At 46.0% G+C, this 20,611-nt stretch overlaps 1 protein-coding gene across 5 annotated transcripts; it reads right to left on the minus strand.

Moving 5' to 3' along the window:
- Positions 1–8,164: 8,164 nt before the first annotated feature.
- LOC124699092 lies at positions 8,165–12,195 on the minus strand. 5 transcript variants are annotated; one of them, XR_007001256.1, is made up of 6 exons: positions 11,861–12,195; positions 11,738–11,787; positions 11,256–11,387; positions 10,896–11,164; positions 10,399–10,524; positions 8,165–10,201 (listed from the first exon to the last, which is right to left on the minus strand). XR_007001256.1 is itself a non-coding variant. In XM_047231460.1 (5 exons), the coding sequence occupies exons 1-5, from the start codon at positions 12,156–12,158 to the stop codon at positions 10,479–10,481; spliced, it is 795 nt and encodes a 264-aa protein (XP_047087416.1). In that variant the 5' UTR covers positions 12,159–12,195; the 3' UTR covers positions 8,165–10,478. The 5 variants fall into 5 exon arrangements, 3 of the variants coding, with proteins under 3 accessions (XP_047087416.1, XP_047087417.1, XP_047087418.1); XR_007001255.1 differs by having other exon boundaries at positions 10,289–10,524; XM_047231460.1 differs by having other exon boundaries at positions 8,165–10,524.
- Between the last annotated feature and the right edge of the window lie 8,416 nt (positions 12,196–20,611).

A 20,611-nucleotide genomic window follows, 5' to 3' on the forward strand; every position in this document is an offset into this window, starting at 1 on the left:
TTGATAAGTGTTATGTGGGTGAACCTATGCTAATGCACCGCCCTTCCTAGGACTAATACATACTTGTGATTATACCCCTTGCAAGCATCCGCAACTACAAGAAAGTAATTAAGATAAATCTAACCACAGCCTTAAACTCTAAGATCCCGCAATCCCTCCTGCATCGATATACCAACGGGGGCTCAGGTTTCTGTCACTCCGGCAATCCCGCAATTGGCAAACGAGTACAAGATGTATTCCCCTAGGCCCATAAATGGTGAAGTATCGTGTAGTCGACGTTCACACGACACCACTAGAAAAATGACACCACAACTTAAATATCATAACATTGAATATTACTCAACCATAATTCACTACTAACATTTAGACTTCACCCATCTCCTCAAGAACTAAACGAACTACTCACGAGACATCATATGGAACATGATCAGAGGTGATATGATGAGGAATAACAATCTGAACATAAACCTTGGTTCAACGGTTTCACTCAATAGCATCAATAACAAGTAGAAATCAACACCGGGAGAGTTTCCCCTATCAAACAAACAAGATCAAACCCAAATTGTTACAACGGTGACGAGGTGCAGCGGTGGAGATGGCGGTGATGATGATGATGATGATGATGATGATGATGACGGTGGTGATGGAGATGATGTCCAGCTCGATGACGATGACGATGGCGTCGATTTCCCCCTCCGGGAGGGAATTTCCCCGGCGGATTCCTGCCCGCCGGAGAGCTCTTTTCTCTCTGGTGTTCTCCGCCCCGCAGAGGCGGCTGTGACTCTTCGCGACGTACCCTCTGGAGCTTAGGTTTTCGGGACGAAGACGTACGCGAAGAAAAGGAGGTGAGAGAGGGCTGTGGGCCCCCTCCTCACAGGGCGGCGCGGCCAGGCCTTGGGCCGCGCCGGCCTATGAGGTGGGCCCACCTCGGGTCCCCTCGGCTCCCCCTTCTGGCTCTCTTCGTCTTCTGGAAAAATAGGAATTTTCGTGTAATTCCCGTCAATTGCCGATCTTCCGAAATATTGCATCCTGATGGTGCTTTTTCCAGCAGAATCCTGGCTCCGGTGCGCGATCTCCAAATAATCATGAAATATACAAAATAGATGAAATAACATAAGTATCATCTCCAAATATGAAATATATCAATGAATAACAGTAAATTATGATATAAAATAGTGATGCAAAATGGACGTATCAAACACTTTGAGTGTTCGCCTTTGAAGCTACATCTTTTCTCGTGAAGATCGGACTTGGTGTAGTGGATTTGGTTCGTGTAATCACTAAGACAGTGCGAGGGATGTTGTTTTGAGTGGGAGTTCACCTAGTTAATTTAAGAATTAAAATTGAACTCATTTTATCATAAACTTAGTCTAAACTCTTTGCAAATATGTTGTAGATCATGGCGCCCCCTCCATCAATTTTAACCAGTTCCTAGAGAAAGAAAAGCTTAAGGGCAATGGTAGCAACTTCACCGATCTGGTTCCGTCATGTGAGGATTTTCCTCACTGGTGGAAGCCTGCAATATGTGCTCGATGCACCGCTAGGTCCCCCACCACCTCCTGCAGTATCCGAGGACATAAAGAATGTTTATGAGACTCGGGTAACTCGATACTCCGAAGTTCAGTGTGCCATCCTATGCAGCTTAGAGGCAAAGCTCCAAAAGCGTTTTGAGCACCACGACCCTTGTGATATGATGCGTGAGCTCAAACTTGTCTTTGAAACTCATGCGGCCGTGGAGAGCTATGAGGCCTCGAAACAGTTCTTTAGCTGTATGATGGAAGAGGGCAGCTCCGTTAGCGAGCACATGTTCGCCATGTCCGGACATGCGAAGAAGCTCAATGACATGGGGATGATGATCCCTAACCTGCTGGGTATTCATCGTGTCCTTCAATCACTGCCACCAAGTTACAAGAACTTCGTGATGAACTACAACATGCAGAACATGCATAAAGATTTACCTGAACTTTTTCCATGCTGAAATCTGCTGAAGTAGAGATAAAGAAGGAGAATCAAGTGTTGATGGTCAACAAGACCACCAGTTTCAAAAAGCAGGGCAAGCCTAACAAGGGTAACTTCAAGAAGGGCGAAAAGAAAGTTGATGCGCATCCTGAGAAGCCTAAGGCTGGTCCTAAACCTGAGAGTGTGTGTTACTACTGCCAGGGGAAGGGGCACTGGAAGCGTAATTGCTCCAAATACTTGGCCGATCTGAAGAGCGGCCACGTCAAGAAGAAAGGTATATCAGATATACATGTTATTGATGTCTATCTTACTGGTTCTCATAGTAGTGCCTGTGTATTTGATACTAGTTCGGTTGCTCACATCTCACATTTGTAACTCGAAATAGGAACTGCGGAATAAACGAAGCCTGACAAGGGACGAGGTGACGATGCGCGTTGGAAATGGATCCAAAGTCGATGTGATCGCCGTCGGCACGCTCCCTCTACATCTACCTTCAGGATTAGTTTTAAACCTTAATAATTGTTATTTGGTACCTGCGTTGAGCATGAACATTATATCTGGATCTTGTTTGATGCAAGACGGTTATTCGTTTAAGTCTGAGAATAATGGTTGTTCGATTTATATGAGTAATGTCTTTTATGGCCATGCACCTAAAATGAATGGTTTATTCTTGTTAAATCTCGATAGTAGTGATACACATGTTCATAACATTGATGCTAAGCGAATTAAATTGAATGATAATTCTACTTATATGTGGCACTCGTCGTCTTGGTCATATTGGAGTGAAGCGCATGAAGAAACTCCATTCCGATGGACTTCTTGAGTCACTTGACTTTGAGTCACTTGACAGATGCGAAGCATGTCTAATGGGAAAAATGACTAAGACTCCATTTTCTGGTACAATGGAGTGAGCTACAGACTTATTGGAAATCATACATACCGATGTGTGCGGACCAATGAGTGTAGCATCGCGCGGTGGTTATCGGTATGTTCTAACCTTCACGGATGATCTGAGTAGATATGGGCATATTTACTTTATGAAACACAAGTCCGAGACTTTTGAGAAGTTCAAGGAATTCCAAAGTGAAGTAGAAAATCAACGTAACAAGAAGATTAAGTTTCTGTGTTCTGATCGCGGAGGCGAATATCTGAGTTATGAGTTTGGCGTGAATTTAAAGAAATGCGGAATACTTTCACTGTTGACACCGCCGGGAACACCACAGCGCAATGGTGTGTCCGAATGTTGTAATCGAACTCTCTTAGATATGGTTCGGTCTATGATGTCTCTTACCGATTTGCCGTTATCGTTTTGGGGTTATGCATTAGAGACAGCCGCATTCACTTTAAATAGGGCACCATCTAAATCCGTTGAAACAACACCGTATGAATTATGGTTTGGGAAGAAACCTAAGCTGTCGTTCCTTAAAGTTTGGGGTTGCGAAGCTTATGTAAAGAAGTTACAGCCTGACAAGCTAGAACCCAAAGCGGAGAAATGTGTCTTCATAGGATACCCTAAAGAAACAATTGGGTATACTTTCTATCACAGATCCGAAGGCAAAATCTTTGTTGCCAAGAACGGATCCTTTCTTAAGAAGGAATTTCTCACTAAAGAAGTGACTGGAAGAAAAGTAGAACTCGACGAGGTTGATGAACCTTCTCTCATAGATCAGAGTAGCGCAGTGCCGGAAGAAGTTCCTGTGCAGCCTGCACCGATAGTAGAGGAAGCAAATGATGATGATCATGAAACTTCGAACGAGGAAGCTACTGAACCTCGCAGATCGACGAGGGAACGTACCACTCCTGATTGGTATGATCCCTGTCTAAATGTCATGATTGTGGACGACAATGATGAAGACCCCGCGACGTATGAAGAAGCGATGATGAGCCCAGATTCCAACAAATGGCAAGAAGCCATGAAATCCGAAATGAGATCCATGTATGATAACAAAGTATGGACTTTGGTAGACTTACCTGATAGCCGCAAGGCTGTCGAGAATAAATGGATCTTCAAGAGAAAGACAGATGTTGATGGTAATATTACCGTCTATAAAGCTCGAGTTGTCGCGAAGGGGTTCCGACAAATTCAAGGAGTTGACTACGATGAGACTTTCTCACCTGTAGCGAAGCTAAAGTCTGTGAGGATTTTGTTAGCAATAGCTGCATTTTTCGATTATGAGATTTGGAAGATGGATGTCAAAACGGCGTTCCTTAATGGAGATATTGAGGAAGAGTTGTATATGGTACAACCCAAAGGTTTTGTCGATCCTAAAAATGCTGACAAGGTATGCAAACTTCAGCGTTCAGTTTATGGACTGAAGCAAGCATCCCGGAGTTGGAACCTACGCTTTGATAGAGTGATCAAAGACTTCGGTTTTATACGGACTCATGGTGAGGCCTGTATTTACAAGAAAGTGAGTGGGAGCTCTGTAGCGTTCCTAATATTATATGTAGATGACATATTATTGATTGGGAATGATATAGAACTATTAAGCAGCGTTAAAGGTTATTTGAATAAGTCTTTTTCAATGAAAGACCTTGGTGAAGCAGCATACATTTTAGGCATCAAGATTTATAGAGATAGATCAAGACGCCTAATAGGCCTTTCACAGAGTACATACCTGGACAAGATTCTAAAGAAGTTTAGAATGGATGAAAGCAAGAAAGGGTTCTTGCCTATGTTGCCAGGTAAGGTCTTGAGTAAGACTCAAGGTCCGGCTACGGCAGATGAAAGAGAGAGGATGAGCAAGATCCCCTATGCTTCGGCAGTAGGCTCTATCATGTACGCCATGCTGTGTACTAGACCGGATATCGCACATGCTGTTAGTTTGACCAGCAGATATCAAAGTGATCCAGGGATGGAACACTGGACAGGGGTCAAGAATATCTTGAAGTACTTGAAAAGGACTCAGGATATGTTTCTTTGTTATGGCGGTGACCAAGAGCTCGTTGTAACCAGTTACACCGATGCAAGTTGGAACACCGCCCCTGATGACTCTAAGTCTCAGTTTGGGTACGTGTTTATATTGAATGGTGCGGCGATGAAGCTGGAGCAGTTCCAAGCGAGTGCACGGTGGCGAAATCTTCAACAGAATCTGAATATATAGCGGCTTCAGAGGCTTCATCGGAAGCGGTATGGATGAAGAGGTTCATTGTTGAGCTTGGTGTGATTCCTAGTGCATTGGACCCGCTAGTCATTTATTGTGACAACACGGGTGCCATCGCCAATGCAAAGGAACCAAGGTCACACAAGAAGCTAAAGCATATCAAGCTGCGTTTTCATTCGATTCACGAGTACACCGAAGATGGTGAAGTAGAGATTTGCAAAGTACACACAGATCTGAATGTTGCAGATCCGTTGACTAAAGCTCCCCCTAGGGCAAAGCATGACCAACACCAGAATGCCATGGGTGTTAGGTACCTTACAATGTAATCTAGATTATTGACTCTAGTGCAAGTGGGAGACTGTTCGAGATATGCCCAAGAGGCAATAATAAAGTGGTTATTATAATATCTTTGTGTTTATGATAAATGTTTACATACCATGCTATAATTGTATTAACCGAAACATTGATACATGTGTGTTATGTAAACAACAAGGAGTCCCTAGTAAGCCTCTTGTATAACTAGCTTGTTGATTAATAGATGATCATGGTTTCGTGATCATGAACATTGGATGTTATTAATAACAAGGTTATGTCATTAGTTGAATGATACAATGGACACACACCCAAATGAGCGTAGCATAAGATCAAGTCATTGAGTTCAATTTGCTATAAGCTTTCGATACATAGTTGCCTTAGTCCTTCGACCATGAGATCATGTAAATCACTTACACCGGAAGGGTACTTTGATTACATCAAACGTCATTGCGTAAATGGGTGGTTATAAAGATGGGATTAAGTATTTGGAAGGTGTGAGTTGAGGCATATGGATCAATAGTGGGATTTGTCCATCCTGATGACAGATAGATATACTCTGGGCCCTCTCGGTGGAATGTCATCTGATTAGCTTGCAAGCATATGAATGGTTCATAAGAGATCACATACCACGGTACGAGTAAAGAGTACTTGTCGGTAACGAGGTTGAACAAGGTATGGAGATACCGATGATCAAACCTCGGACAAGTAAAATATCGCGAGACAAAGGGAATTGGCATCGTATGTAAATGGTTCAATCGATCACTAAGTCATCGTTGAATATGTGGGAGCCATTATGGATCTCCGGATCCCGCTATTGGTTATTGCTCGGAGAGGAGTCTCGACCATGTCTGCATAGTTCGCGAACCGTAGGGTGACGCGCTTAAGGTTCGATGTCGCATAAGTAGATTTGAATATGGTATGGAGATGAAGTTTGTATGGAGTCTCGGATGTGATCTAGGATGTCACGAGGAGGTCCGGAATAGTCCGGAGAATAAGATTCATATAAGGGAAGTTGATTTCTGGGTTTCGGAAATGTTCGGGATTTTTCCGGTGGTTGACTGGAAGGTTCTAGAAGGTTTCGGAGGGGTCCACCATGGGGCCCACGACCTAGGAGGCCTAGCATGGGCCAAGGGGATGCTCCCTGGTCTAATGGGCCGGGGGCACATGCCCCCCAAGGCCCAGGCCGGCCAAACCCCTAGGGTTTCCCTAGGGGGGATCAACTTGGGGGAGGGGAAAGCCCTCTCCCCCCTTGGCCGCCGCCCCCTAACCCTAGATGGGAAGGGGGCCACCCCGCCGACCGGCCCCCTATATAAAGAGGGAGGGGGTGGCCGGCCACCACCCCCCATCATTGCCCCCTCCTCTGGCCGCCTCTCTCCTCCACCATACGCTGGCTCCGCTTAGGCGAAGCCCTGCAGCTTTTCTTCCTCCACCTCCACCACCACGCCGTCGTGCTGCTGGAACTTGGAGGAGATCTACCACACCTCCGCTGCCCGCTGGAACGGGAGAGGAAGGAGCTTCATCGACACCGTACGCGCGACCGAGTACGGAAGTGCTGCCCGATTGCAGCACCGGGGACGATCGTCTACACCAACAACGAGATCAATCTCATAGGCTTTGGAATCTTCGAGGGTTAGTCTCATCTCCATCTCGTTGCTTCGATCTTGTAGATTAGATCTTGGGTGTTCCATAGATTAGATCTGTTGGTTTTATTCGTCTTGCGGTAGGAAAAATTTTGTTTTCTATGCAACGAACCCCATCAAAGGCGTGCCCCCCCTCGTGGATGACGAGGGCGCCGCTGCTGCGCCGTCTGGTCGACGGTGGCGACGCCGGCTCCTTCTTCACCGTCCTCAGCGTCGCTGTTGGAGGAGCCGACCCGCAGAAGCGCGATGCCGACCTCGACGCCGACCCAGAAGACGACGACGACGATGCCATCCGCCGTGGCATCCACGAGCTTCCGTGTCGGCGCGAGATGGAAGGCACCGCCGCCAGCGGCGGCATTCCTAGTACGGGGTAGTTGCCACCCTCGATGTGCGCAAGCAAGTTCTCGAGGGTGCGGCACGGTGCAGAGAACGCCGGTCGAAACCGTTGTTCGCCGCGCCATCGCCTGGGAAGCAGTTCACCATTGTTGGAGGAGTTTTCTGGGAGAGAAGAGTGGGGAGAAGGAGGACGGCGGTGGTGAATGGGGCCAGACGCGGTAGCTCCGCGATAAATAGATGGGACAGCGGTGGTAAATTTGAGGAGCGACATTAACTCGCCGCGTGGAAGCTACGCGTCGCAGCGAATACTGATCGGCGGTAGGCTTTTACGGTGCGCGGAAGATGATGCAATGAGGACGACGATCGGCCTTTCTCGCCGACAAGTCGGGGCCACCAGGAGCGTGGGAACTTTCCTCGACGTTTCCCGGGTTTTTGTTTCCTCCGGACTCCCTGAGCGCGCCCCGGAGGGCCGGGGATGACATGAGCTCGCCGGATGGATGAAAGCCCAAATCCGGGCGAAATGAAGGATCCGGGGGCGCGACTGGACCATTATACACCGTCCGAATGAAATAAATGGCTGCCTGGGCCCTCGTGGGGGAGACAGATGAAGGTGCTCTAAGTTGACTATTAGCGGGACACCTAGCGGGTTAAGCGGCGAGGTTCGTCACGCTTGAATCGTTACTAGGAAGCATTGGTGCGGCGCCACGCCGCACCCGTCAAGTGATTCTAATTATATTGATAGAGGGATCCCATATAATGTTAATCTATATAGCTTAAAGATTTTTTCTACATGGTAAAACAAATTTTGCGAAAATATATAAATCAGTTACACATTCAGTCTTGGTTGTTCCAAATCAAAGTGTCAGAGCAGACACGCTATCGTCAGGTCTTCCGCACAGCTGCATTTATATTCGCTGAATCCATCTATGAAGTGGACCTGTAGCTCGTCATAACCCATGACTCCTCCTATGATTACTTAGGACCCTGAGTTCATGAACTCCTGCACAAATTTCCGTGTGGCTTGCTTCCCATCTCACATGCCAGATTGCCCTAAGGACCACTCATTTTCGGAGGTGCTCATGCGTTAGTAATACAAACATGGAGATTGTTTTGCTGGTCCATCTCAGGACATGGGACAGCAACACAACACATGTCCTATATGTTGAAGGTTGAATGCCTGAAACACAGACAGGAAAATATGTAAATAAAGGGAGGTGACCTCATCCTTAGCAGCGAAGGAGACACAGTCTCCATTAACCTCACATGCTCCATCAGAGAACTCATAAAATATTAGACAAAACTCAATATAATTTATGATAGTGCACCACCTCTAAAGAAATACATAAATGAGACAAACTACAGTACACAATATTGAAGACCATCTAAGAGAACAATGGTAGGTAACCTGAACGATATTTGGTTCAGGAGATTGCCTTTGATTTATCCATAACGGAAACCAAGTTTTTCTCAACAAACAACTTAGAGCATAGACATAACAGATTGTGAACAAATGCTCGTTGGTTAGTAAAATGAAAATGAAAACAAAACAATGCTACTTTTTATTGAACTGTCGAAAACTCAAGATTTCTATATGTCGATGGTTGTTCATCATTAAAAGAAATTAACATTAAAATCTGGAATTTACATAGGCTGTGCATCTTAATTTAATTTTGATTCTTTCAAGGGATAATTATACATATAAACGTGTAGGTTTTCTTTCTTCAATGGCAATCAGTATATACAGAAATAATCCAGAATCTATTTCTGTCCTTCATTATCATTGCAAAGAAGATTCAAGGAAAGGAGCTACTTAACTACTAACCTGAACGGTAGAACCAATATCTCAACCTATGGTCAATTGGTCGTCATTATCATTGGAAGACTGGGGCCATGTACAAACAGTTAGAAACTTCAGAAGGTGCGATTATATAGTTAATGTGAGGGTCTACATTCACCGATCTAAAAGGCTTTTTATTAGCAACAATAAAATCAAAGAAAATAGAATATACTATTTCTTCATGGCAATCTAAGGAGGTATAATTCAAAGAAAAGTAGTATACAATTTTGCATAAATAATATAGGAACAATACATATGAAGAAGATAAGCATGTACAAAAAGAATAACTTGCAGATATATAGCTATCCAAATGATGTTGAGGCACCATGGATGTGAATTCAATTACACAATAACACTTTAAAATAGTGTAATATTGTCCACTGTGAAATATAAATATACAGCATGCCAAAGATTAGAGCAGATCACCAAAAATGTTTGTCGTTGAATTACTATATAAAGATAGATTTTTGTTATTGGAAAGGTTAGGCATAATGCATCAATATGGGAATTGCTCGATAGAACAAAATACATACTTCCAATTATATTGATAAGCATATAGTAGGAAATAATCACAAGCATGATAAAGAATACATTACAAAATAAATAGTGACATCTGATAAATTAACGGAGACATGAGATCTAAATTTATGACGATTATACATATAAACTTCTTTACACAGTATAGTCATACAGTTCAGCTAAACAAAGAGAACACACAAATATTACGCAATGCATAGGTGTTCTGGTCGTCTTATGTAAGTATTCTGGAAGGCAGCTTCTGCACTTTCTGAAAGTTTATATCTCTAGGAAGTTACAGTTTTGTTCCCACATCTACCATAATTGGACTACATGGTATTCCTTCAGAAAGTAGAAGCAATCCAGAAAAAAAAAATTGCGAATTAGAAGCAACCCCGAATTGAAGATGATATGACCAACTTAGCAAGCTGTGGCCTTTTTTCCAAACATATAATTAATCACCTCGACTTTCATTGCCAACTCTGTCGAAAAATCTGCAGGTAAGAAACCCACTGATATTTAGATTTAACATGGCAGAGCCTTGTTGTAATCATGCAACAGGTAGCCTGCTGAAAACTCACTTTTGAGCTTGTTATGTCTACGCAGATTTTAAAAAAAAATCACTGCCATGGAGTGCGAGATGCAAGAAAGCAAGTACCAAACAAACATTCTTTATCCATCCTAGAGAGACCTGCTGGAACTCCTATCACCCATCCGTGGGTGATGAACACCACAAGGCACTGCATCTCGATGTTATTCAAAAGGAGGTTATCAACTGATATTGCTCAACCTTTTCTTAATTTCCTTGTTTTTCCACCTGCCATGGACATATTAAGAGTATTAAACAATCAACAATCAACTTTCTATGGATGACACAGTGAGGGTATAGAACAAACTGCAGGATACATGAAAGCTAGGTGCTAGCTTGATTCGATTAACAGCAAATTGTATAGGGAATACACATACATGTAGACAAACCTTTCCATCAAAAACACAGAAAGTTGCGTATATGCTGGAAGCGAACATAGTACACCAGTGGAAGTATCTAAACTGAAAGTTGAGAGCACTTTGACATTTCATAGATTGGCCCCATACACAATAAGATGTATCCATTACACAACATTTTTTAGTCACGGTTTAAACATGCCGTATTCAATGAGATATATAGGTGTTCTAGTTGCACATTACCTCAAACATATCTGGACGTTGGAAGATTGGATTCTGCAACTGCGTATAGGAAAATAGCATGTTGCAAGCGATGTTGTTCCCTTGGAAGGATTAGTGCAGCAGAGGGTCAATTCTTTCATCGCTGAAGTTAAGTTGCCGCTTCTTGCAGGGTCCATGTATATTGGGCCTGGCAACATGGGAGCAGCCGTGCTAGTCTTCCCATCGCGGCTCAGGAACATAGTAGCTGAGAAGACAGGAGAACATAACCCCAAGTGGCTTGCCTCCCCTCCCTAAATGCTACAGAAGATAATCGATTAACACATATGACATGTACAAAATTGTTTTTTTCTTGATTATTATAGTAAATAATAGTTGTCAGACCAAACCGATTAGGTGGTTCTGTGATGAAAATAACAGATGGAGAATAGGTTCTGAACCACTGGCTTCCAGCCTTCCAGTAACAGCAGCAGACTGATCTACTTCAAGAATCACCTCAGTACACCATCTCCTCTCCTGCATCAACAATCATGAGTTTGGTTACCACGCAATGCAGCGTGGTTTGGACATGAAATTTTCAGAGTTATTAGGTCGGAAAAGAAAAGGATTGGTGAGAGGCTGTATTGAATCGTATCACTTCCCTAGGTCGATTGCAGTGTCAAGGAATATCTGCAGTTCATAAGGGGATAACAAACAGACGGTGATGCAAAGGATGAAGAGTATCATGTGCTCTCTAGCGGTGTAAGCACGAGGCGGAGGCACATCTACGTCAGACATCAACACCTAAACCCCGATCTTGCCGGCAGATCCACACGTGGATAAAGTGGAGATAAGCCCGAGAGAGAAACAGAGGGCAGAGATCTTACCTGTGCCGACGCTGGAGACGCCGGCCTTGCTGCGCTCCTTCTTCTTGGTGCTGAAGAGGCTTGCCAGGAGGGGATTGTCAGCGTCGATCCAAGCCTCGTCCGTCAGCAGGGCGGAGATCTTACCAGTGCCGACGTCGGAAAGGCCGACCTTCCTGCGCTCCTTCTTCTTGCTGCTGAAGAGGCTTGCCGGGAGGGTCTTGTCAGTGTTGATCCAGGCCCCGTCTGTTGACCTTGTCGTTGTGACCCAGCATATACGGCGCGACGAAGCCATTGATGGTGCTGGTGAGAAGAGGTAGCTCACCGTCTCACCGGCACGTTGCGACATGGTGACAGGCACGGCGCCAGGGCCACATCTTGATTCTTGAGGAAGGAGCCAATTCGCCTGGAGCACATGGAAACAATCGATGGCATCTTGGCACATCTTTGATATTCAGAAGCTGTGGGGGTGGATTGGCGGAGAGGAAGAGAACGTGGGATGGTCGAGATGGGAACTCGAGAGGACGCGACTTTTCTAGATGCAACCAAAATCGGTGCAAAATAAAATCGAGGGTGACTGGCAACCCGAAGCAAGAATAGCGAATGGTAAACATGCGGCAACCGGTAACCGGAAAGCATCAAGATGAAAAAAAAAACAAACAGAAATTAATCTATTCGGCCCCTAAAAAATGGGACACGCGTTGCCCAATGTCTGAAGCGATAGAGAGGAAATTAACGCATCTACAGTACCCCAGTTACTATGGAATCGCTAAACTGATTGAAAATTATATAGTGTATAATAATTCCCAGGCCCCAGTGGTAGACTGACGGATCTAATCGAGCTACTTCGAGCTCGGCCTCCAAGCACCTATCTTCGCTGTAGGATCAGGCACTCTTCATCACCAATATTATCTTTTGAACAAAAAATTCATCACCAATAATAACCATGTCTTCTTGCTCGCAATGGTAGAACCGTGATAGCCATGGAGAAGTAGTGGGAAAGACGAGTCAAATTAATTTACATCTCTGGTCAATAAATACTGGACAAAGAATTTGTCTGCCATGCTTATACCTCAACCAGGGACTCTCTGTTAAAAAAAGTTTAACCTATGGATTCATAGTTGAATCATCTACGGACCCATATGATATGCACCAGATCTAAAATTTCAAGGTGTTTCCTAACGGAGTGTCTATTTGTTGATTGGTTGTTATTTCTTTGTTTACTCAGTTTTATCTTTTTTATATCTATTATAAGATCATGATCATCTAACTGTCACGATAGCTTCTCTCGTATCCAAACATCTCTCATGTTCTCTCAATACCTCTTTACCTCCTCCTAATTAAGGTTTAGGGTCATGGTGGGCTCCTTCTGAGCCATGATTGATCGGTTATGCCTAAAGTTCTGCAAGCTTGAATTTATTTTGCTCCACGACTTGGGAATCTATATTCCCCTCATGTTGGATTCAAATCGATTGTTTGTTGGATTCATTGGTTTCCTAGACAGTTTTACTTATGTCCAAACCATCATTCATGAGAATCATTGATATAAGACTCCTCACTCCTCAGATGTTACACAAATTAGATATCACAAAAGCCGATGATATTTGTGGTTAGAGCTACATCCTTGAGCTCTTGCTAGCGCTTGATTTTTTATTATCTAGATGGAGAGTATGTCCTACCATGCAAGACCAAAAAAAACACCATCGCCAACGAGGTTTTGTGAATCGATGAACGGGTCTGCTGCAAGCAGCGAGGCACATGTCGATGTGGCACGTTGACCGGGGGACGCCCTTGTGTTGTCTTGGACCAATAAACGCCCCCTCCCATCGACGAAGTCGGAGAAGCTATGACGGTATATCCACCACCTCCGGACCAACATCTTCCCTCCAGAAGAACCACCTCGCCCCGGCCGCCAGCAGCGCTCCGGATAACAACGTACGCCAGCGACCCACCGAGGAACTGATCTCGCCAGATCTAAAAAAGGTGAGAAGACCAAGCTGTCGATCTCAAGGACCGATCAGCAAACATTGCCATCAAATCCGAGACGCCTCCCAGAAGGTCGTCGCCGGTGTGGGAGTAGAGTTGAGGAATATTTATTAGCCCGTATGCCACCTCCACCACCACAACGACGCACCATAGGAAACAAAACCTAACCATAACTACTAGACCAGAACATAGGAACGAGATTCCCCCTCTCCCATGCCGCTGCCGGAGCAGCGAGCAGAGGGAGAGGGGACCTAGGCCAACGCCCTGGCTGGACGAGATCAGGAGGAAAGTGGCCGCCGCCGTCTCTCGCGAGAGGAAGAGCGGAAAATGGTTCGTGTTTGCGTCGTGGATGTTGTGCTCAATTATTTTCACTATCATGATTTCATATATGCTTCAAATGAATTGGGAACATTTCTTTGAATGAAATAAAATTTGGCTACCATCAAATGGAAAATTTTCTCCATGGAAAAACAAATCAGCTGAAATCAAATCTTTTTACAAGATATAAGTAATGACAAATATCTCCACTGATTGTGCTATTGTATTCTCGTATGCCCAACGAAAGATGCTACTATGGATGCCGTTGTCCTCCATGAATTGGAATTTTTACAAGATCAATGGCAAATGTTTCCATTGATTATTCTACGTGTTTCCTATTTGCTTCAACTTTGCTTCCAGAAGACAAAACGCCTGATGCGATGGTGGCCATTCTTCAGTTGTGCTTCCTTCAACCGGTGGACGTGCTTCCTTCAAACGTCACAGGCCAATTGTGGGAATGATCCCTTCCGATGATGACCATGCTTCATTCATTTGACCTTCATGCTTCCATCCGCCGCTTGACAGTCCAGATGTTGTAGCATGGACATACCGTTAGCAGAAGGCCTAGTTCATAGTGAAGTAGTACAACTCAGAAGATGAACCATACATTATTATTACTAGAACATGCCAATGAAGACCTAGTAGAAGAACTACTACCAATATTTCTAGTTGCAGATGCGCCATCAACAGAGGAGGAGAGGCCTCCCCACACAGCTCCTATAGCTCTACCAATATTTCTATGGGAAGGACTTGGCGCGAGGGGAGAAACAAGCAAAGATGCAGTCTTCTCCAGCCATATGTGACTCCTCTGGGACCTTGTCGACAATGGCTTCATCACCCACCTTTAACGCTGTCTCAGCCCTAGCCTCACCAACTATAGGTGACTCCTACTCAAAGAACTCACATGAAGCATCCAAGTCACCACGCTAAAAAGAACGAGAGGACTCACAAGAAACACCCAAGTCACCACACACCAAAGCAGGAGTTGTCCTATTGTTCGTCATTGGCAGGAATAAAAAAATGTACGAAAACACTTCAGTTTCTTAATTCAGACCTAAAGGCTATTGCGTTCCTTCCTTTAAAAAAATGTAATAAAGTGCAGGTGTGTCTATTCTCACTCGGTATTTATAAAAAAGTTTGACATAACATATGCAACCATACCTACCTATGGCTGGGGGCTCATGAGCTAGCAGCATTGGGTGTAGGTGTAGCTCACGGAGACCACCAAGTAGTTTCGCTCGGCCTTTTATGCGAAAACTTACTTTTCATCCCTATCCCCAACAAAAGATTATACCTTTTGTATTTAATAATTACTGATCGCACTTAGAATTTTGGTGTAAAATAATAGTGATTTAAAGAAATCCCATTCTTGTGGCCAACACCTATCTAACTTGGTTTTCAGTTTTGTGAATACATTGTGGAATGCAATTTTGAACATATCTAAAGAAATGTTATATCTTAAGTCGACACATTACATATAAATATTGTGTTTTTTCTGGTGCTAGTGGTTTTAAGTGTGCACATTGTATTTTTTTTTTGCATGGTAATACGATTCTCATTGATAAATAAAAGACGAGATACAAAGTACGTATACACCGATCTTACAGATCTGGAAAGATAGGATAAACCTATGTGACAAACCAACGCCTATCCATCTTCTTTGGCACCACCGTAGCAGCCACCAAGGAAAAAATGGGCAGATCACCTCTTCACCTGAGCACGACGCGGCTCCATCGCTGATCATCAGCTTTTCGGACCTCCAATGTAGTTTGCCATAGGACAAACCATTGCCGTTGAAAGAATCAGACCAGGGCAACATGTCCCTGGACACGCCATCGAACTTCAGCACTGGCACCCACGCACGACGATGTCGGAGTAGGGAACCAGAACCATCAGCCTTCAACCACGAACCCACCACAAGGTGCACCATCTTCCAGCTGTCACCAGTGCAGACCACCGTCCGCACGTACTCCTGGACGAATCCTCTCTGCTCCACCTTGGCGTCGGAGACCACGCCGCAGCAACGGGGACAGAGCAGGAGGAAAAAACCATCTGATGGAGTCGTCGCCGCCGCCTCGCCGACACCATCCATGAACCCTAAAGCCACCGATCTGAAAGATCGGCAAGCACACAGTGCCACCAACTCCGAGACGCCGCCATGAAGGACATCGCCGGTGTGGGAGAAGAGTTGAGGCAGATTTATTTTCCCGAGCGCCGCTCCCACCACCCCAACGGCGCGCCATGCCAGAGAACTCCTAGCCCTAAGTACCATGCAAAAAAACGGGGTCCCCCTCCCTCCTACCGCCGGAGCGACAAGCGGAAGGAGAGGGGCCCAACGCAGATGCCGGAGATTGGAGCAGGAAAGTTTCCGCCGCCGCTGCCTAGGAGAGATGCAGACGCGGAAGACCTAACCCACTTCTACGAATCGATAGTTAGACTGTTCGATTTGTTGGCCATGGTGTGCACATTGTATTTACTTCTTCATGAATACATAACAGGCAAGAATATAGTAGATGCACGTACCAAACACATCGGCTTTTTCCAAGAAGGGCATACATGACCTATTGTCCGGAGATTAATTTGTAGTCTGAAAACAATAATAAAATTGCAAAATAAAATAATGGAATTGAGTCGTATGACATGAGCTCGGAATTTTATAATTAATAACGAAACTGTTAAATTTACTTAACATTTTTTGTTAACCACCTCGCAAAATGCTTTTTGCCTGATCGCTAAATTTTTTAGTACATTGTGTTACACAAACGCATCCACGTACTGGATAGGACGCGTAGTGCTGATACGGCAGCCCCGCAGAAACGCACGTGGTCGTCGTCTGCAATGCGGTTCCTCAAAAAAAATCTCACATATCGCCAGTGATTGATCCCCTTTAGAGCATCTCCAGTCGCGTCCCCCAAACCGTCCCCCAAAGGGATTTGGGGCGCGCCGGACAAAAAAGCGTTCCAGCCGCGTCCCCCAAAGCCCTTTTTTGTCCGGCGCGCCCCCATTCGGTGTCCGGCGTCCCGAGCCCGTCCCCGTCCCACGGGGACGCACCGGGCACGCCGGACACAACGAAATGAGAGGCGAGGAGGCGCGGGGCCGACCCGTCGGCGGCTCGGACGCTCAACCGCCACATACGTAGCGACGGTGCAGCTTGACGGAAGCGGAACCGTCGCATTGGCAAGCGCGTCGACGACGCGCCAACCCCGCCGGAATGGAGCGCCGACTCCTCGGAAGAGCAACCGCTGCTCTCTTCGACTTCTGCGCCGCCGTTCATCCGCGCTCAATAAGACCCGTACGTACGCCGTACGCACGCCACCATTCATCCAAGCCTTCATCCGACACCTCCGGCGACGATGAGCTACATCTCCCGGCTCCCGTCCGACACCTCCGGCCGAGGAAAGCCTGCCGGCTGGCGCCATTGGTGGGAGAGAGCCGGGACGCCGAGCAGCGGCGACGATTCCCCGCCGCCGGTTGACGAGTGAGGAGGAATGGCTGGGCTGGGAGGAGGAGGAAGAAGAGAGCGAGGCCGCGGCGGCGGCGGTGGCCCGTGCGAAGGCGAAGGCGGCCAAGGCGAAGGCTTCCAAGGCGAAGGCCGCCAAGGCCAAGGCCGCCAAGGCGAAGGCGAAGGCCAAGGCGCAGCCGACGAGCACCGGCGACGACGACGCGTCGAGCGCCAACACCGCCTCTTCGGAAGAGGTGACGAGCAGGAAGCGCCACCGCGATGACGACGACGAGGCGGGGCCATCGCGAAGAAGAAGAAGTAGATAGTTTATATGTATTTAATTATATTTTTTCGAAGTTTTATATATAATTTGTTTATGTTCAACCGATTTGAATATTATTAAATAGTTTCTTTCAAGCTAAAAAAAATACTTTAAATGTTTGGGGGCGGCGTTTGGGGGACGCGGCTGGGGAGCGACGTCCCCCAAACGCGGCACGAACGAAACACGTCCCCCAAACGCTCGATCCGGCGCGGTTTGGGGGACGGTTTGGGGGACGCGGCTGGAGATGCTCTTATGCCCCAGGCACCAGCGACTTTGCCATCGCCCCTCCTCCGATTGATGCCATGGACGACCCGTCCCATACTCCCATCCACCGGCATACATCGCCCCGCCCTCCAACTCTCCTTAGAGCAGGTCTAACAGACCCCGTAAAAGGCCCAACCCCGTAAAATAACCGCCGATATACGGGGTAGGACTCTACCCGGCCGTCTAGCAGACCCCGTAAAACAGGCCTCCGTGTTGATTTTTTACAGTTTGGACTAAGGGGTGGCTTTTGGCCCCTTACTTGTACGGGGCGGGAGGCCGAATACAGGGCCAAACCCTCACTCGTGGCGCGCTGAATATTCAGAAATCGCAACTGCTTCCACGACGGCTGTTGGCGCTCGTCGGTGCCTCCGGCATGGCGGCGGCTCGGTTCGCCGGTAAATTTGCGCCGTGGGCGCGCAGGTGGGGTTGGGGAGGCGGACGAGGTGCAGCAGCGGCCGTGGCGGGCGGCGGCCGAAGCCGACCGGAGCGGGCGCGGCCAAGTCTGGCGCGGCCGTGGCGGGCGGCGGCCGAAGCTGGCGCGGCCAGAGGCGGGCGGCCGTGGGCCAGCGGCGGCGGGGGCGGGCGGGAGGAGGAAGAAGAAGTGGAGAAGGGGATTTTTTTAATTTGGCATATTTTCGGAATATTTCTTTTTACAGTTTAGTTATACGGGGTCTGATAGCTCGGATGATTTTTCGGCCGGTGAAAACTGAATACAGGGCTCTCTACTCGCGTTTTAAGGGGTGAAAAAATACGGGGCCTGTTAGACATGCTCTGACCTGGGCGGCAATTTAATTCCTTCCCCATGATTATCTTGGACCAAACAATGATGTTGCGGCTTGTTGCTCTTGGAGGAGGCTGGCTGATTTCAGAAAACTTAGCTATATAAATCGGCTAAACTCTGTTTAACTTAGCGAGGTGGGATCATTTTAGACAAAAAATATCAAGCCTACTTCACAAGAACGATTTTACATGTTGTTTCGCTCATTCTAGAAGCCCACTCGTGGGGCTTGCGGGAACCAGCCCACCAATGGAGCCACATGGCCCAGGTGTGAGCGCAGAGTTCAGAGCCTAAGAAGCTTTTTTTTTTTTTTTTTTTGCAAATTTCAGAGCCTAAGAAGCTGGATTTATCGGACAACGAACGAACCGTTTTTCATTTAGGCGGTGGCAGTGCATGTAAATTTCGTTTAGAACTAAAGATAATTTCAAAACGGACGAAATTTTTGGGGAGAAACCTTACTTCCTTTATTAGTAGGTATAGATATGATTTTAAACTCGAAAGTGGAGAAGATATGAAAAGATTTGACCAGGTTACTTGCATTTACCTTCTCTGATTTGTGTTATGCCGCTAAAAACAAGTGGAAGCAACCTTTTTTCCGCCACTGATCCCTCAAATGCGCAGTGTTTCCTCGTCGGCCCCAGGCTAGGCCGCCTCCGAACCTAATGCTCCGATTGTTGATGATTTACCGCGGCGGAGCGGCATGTGTTTAAGCGCAGGACTTGATCTTGTTGGATGTGCAAGTCTCAGCTCGGATGGGAGGGTGCGGCGTAATGGTGGAGGAGTGGTGCCGTGGCGGGGAGAGCAGGGTTGGCTCGCTGGGTGGGAGATTTGGGGTGAGTTTTTTTTTCCATAACCGGGTGTATTAAGGAAGCATGCGGAGAGAACGGGCCAGTTTTTTCTTCTTTTATGTGAAAACTATGCCTGTGAGCCATGCGATGGAATAAACATGAACGGTAGCGAATCAGTCCGATGGTTTGTTTCGTACCGGACCACGATATAGAGTATTTACCCTAAATTAAGCCGCCATGGAGTCCTTCTCCACACTAAACTGAACGACGCGGCGTTTCGTTCCTATACACAAGGCGCAACTGAGCGCGGCAGGCTCGGGTGTGCCGGCAAGGCCCCCGGTGGCGCGGTAAATTAACTGGGAGTTGCATCATTCAGCACCAGTAAGAGCTAAGAATTCCCGGGAAACAATATTGAAGACAATAGTTGGACAATATTTTCATATAACTAATAAAACATATGTCTCAACAAGCAAACAATAAAAGAAGCCTGAGGCAATTGGATTCATAACTAGATAACTGAAGGTGCTGACTGAAACAGTTCGAGTGTTTTCGCAGCTTGGTACCCTTCTAAGGCTGAACATGCTTACTGCTCCCTCCTCCTTTCTCCGGGCTTGGGACCGGCTATACCCATAAGTATTACACTTGTAATGATATAGGCGAAGTTACCTACCCTACCAAATAAATAGTTCAAGTCCAAACAAATTTAGGTTTAAAAACATTACAAATGAAGTAGATAAAAACTGCATTTTTTTCTTTTCGATTTTTTCAATTTTTTGGATTTTTTTGGAATTTTCTTTTCCATTTTTTTTTTATTTTCTCCTTCCTCCTTTTTTCTGACACAAGATAAATCTGATAGTATTTTTGCGCCCATAGATCAATCACCAGGTTGCAATTTCCAACCCCTTGCAGGTAACTACCTACAAAATAAACCAGCATACAAGATAAGCATAATCACTTTAAAAGAAAATAGAAGAACCAGATTCAAGACTACACAAAAGGT

This window comes from Lolium rigidum, chromosome 3 (assembly GCF_022539505.1).
Source record: "Lolium rigidum isolate FL_2022 chromosome 3, APGP_CSIRO_Lrig_0.1, whole genome shotgun sequence".
In the NCBI taxonomy this organism is placed as follows: domain Eukaryota; kingdom Viridiplantae; phylum Streptophyta; class Magnoliopsida; order Poales; family Poaceae; genus Lolium; species Lolium rigidum.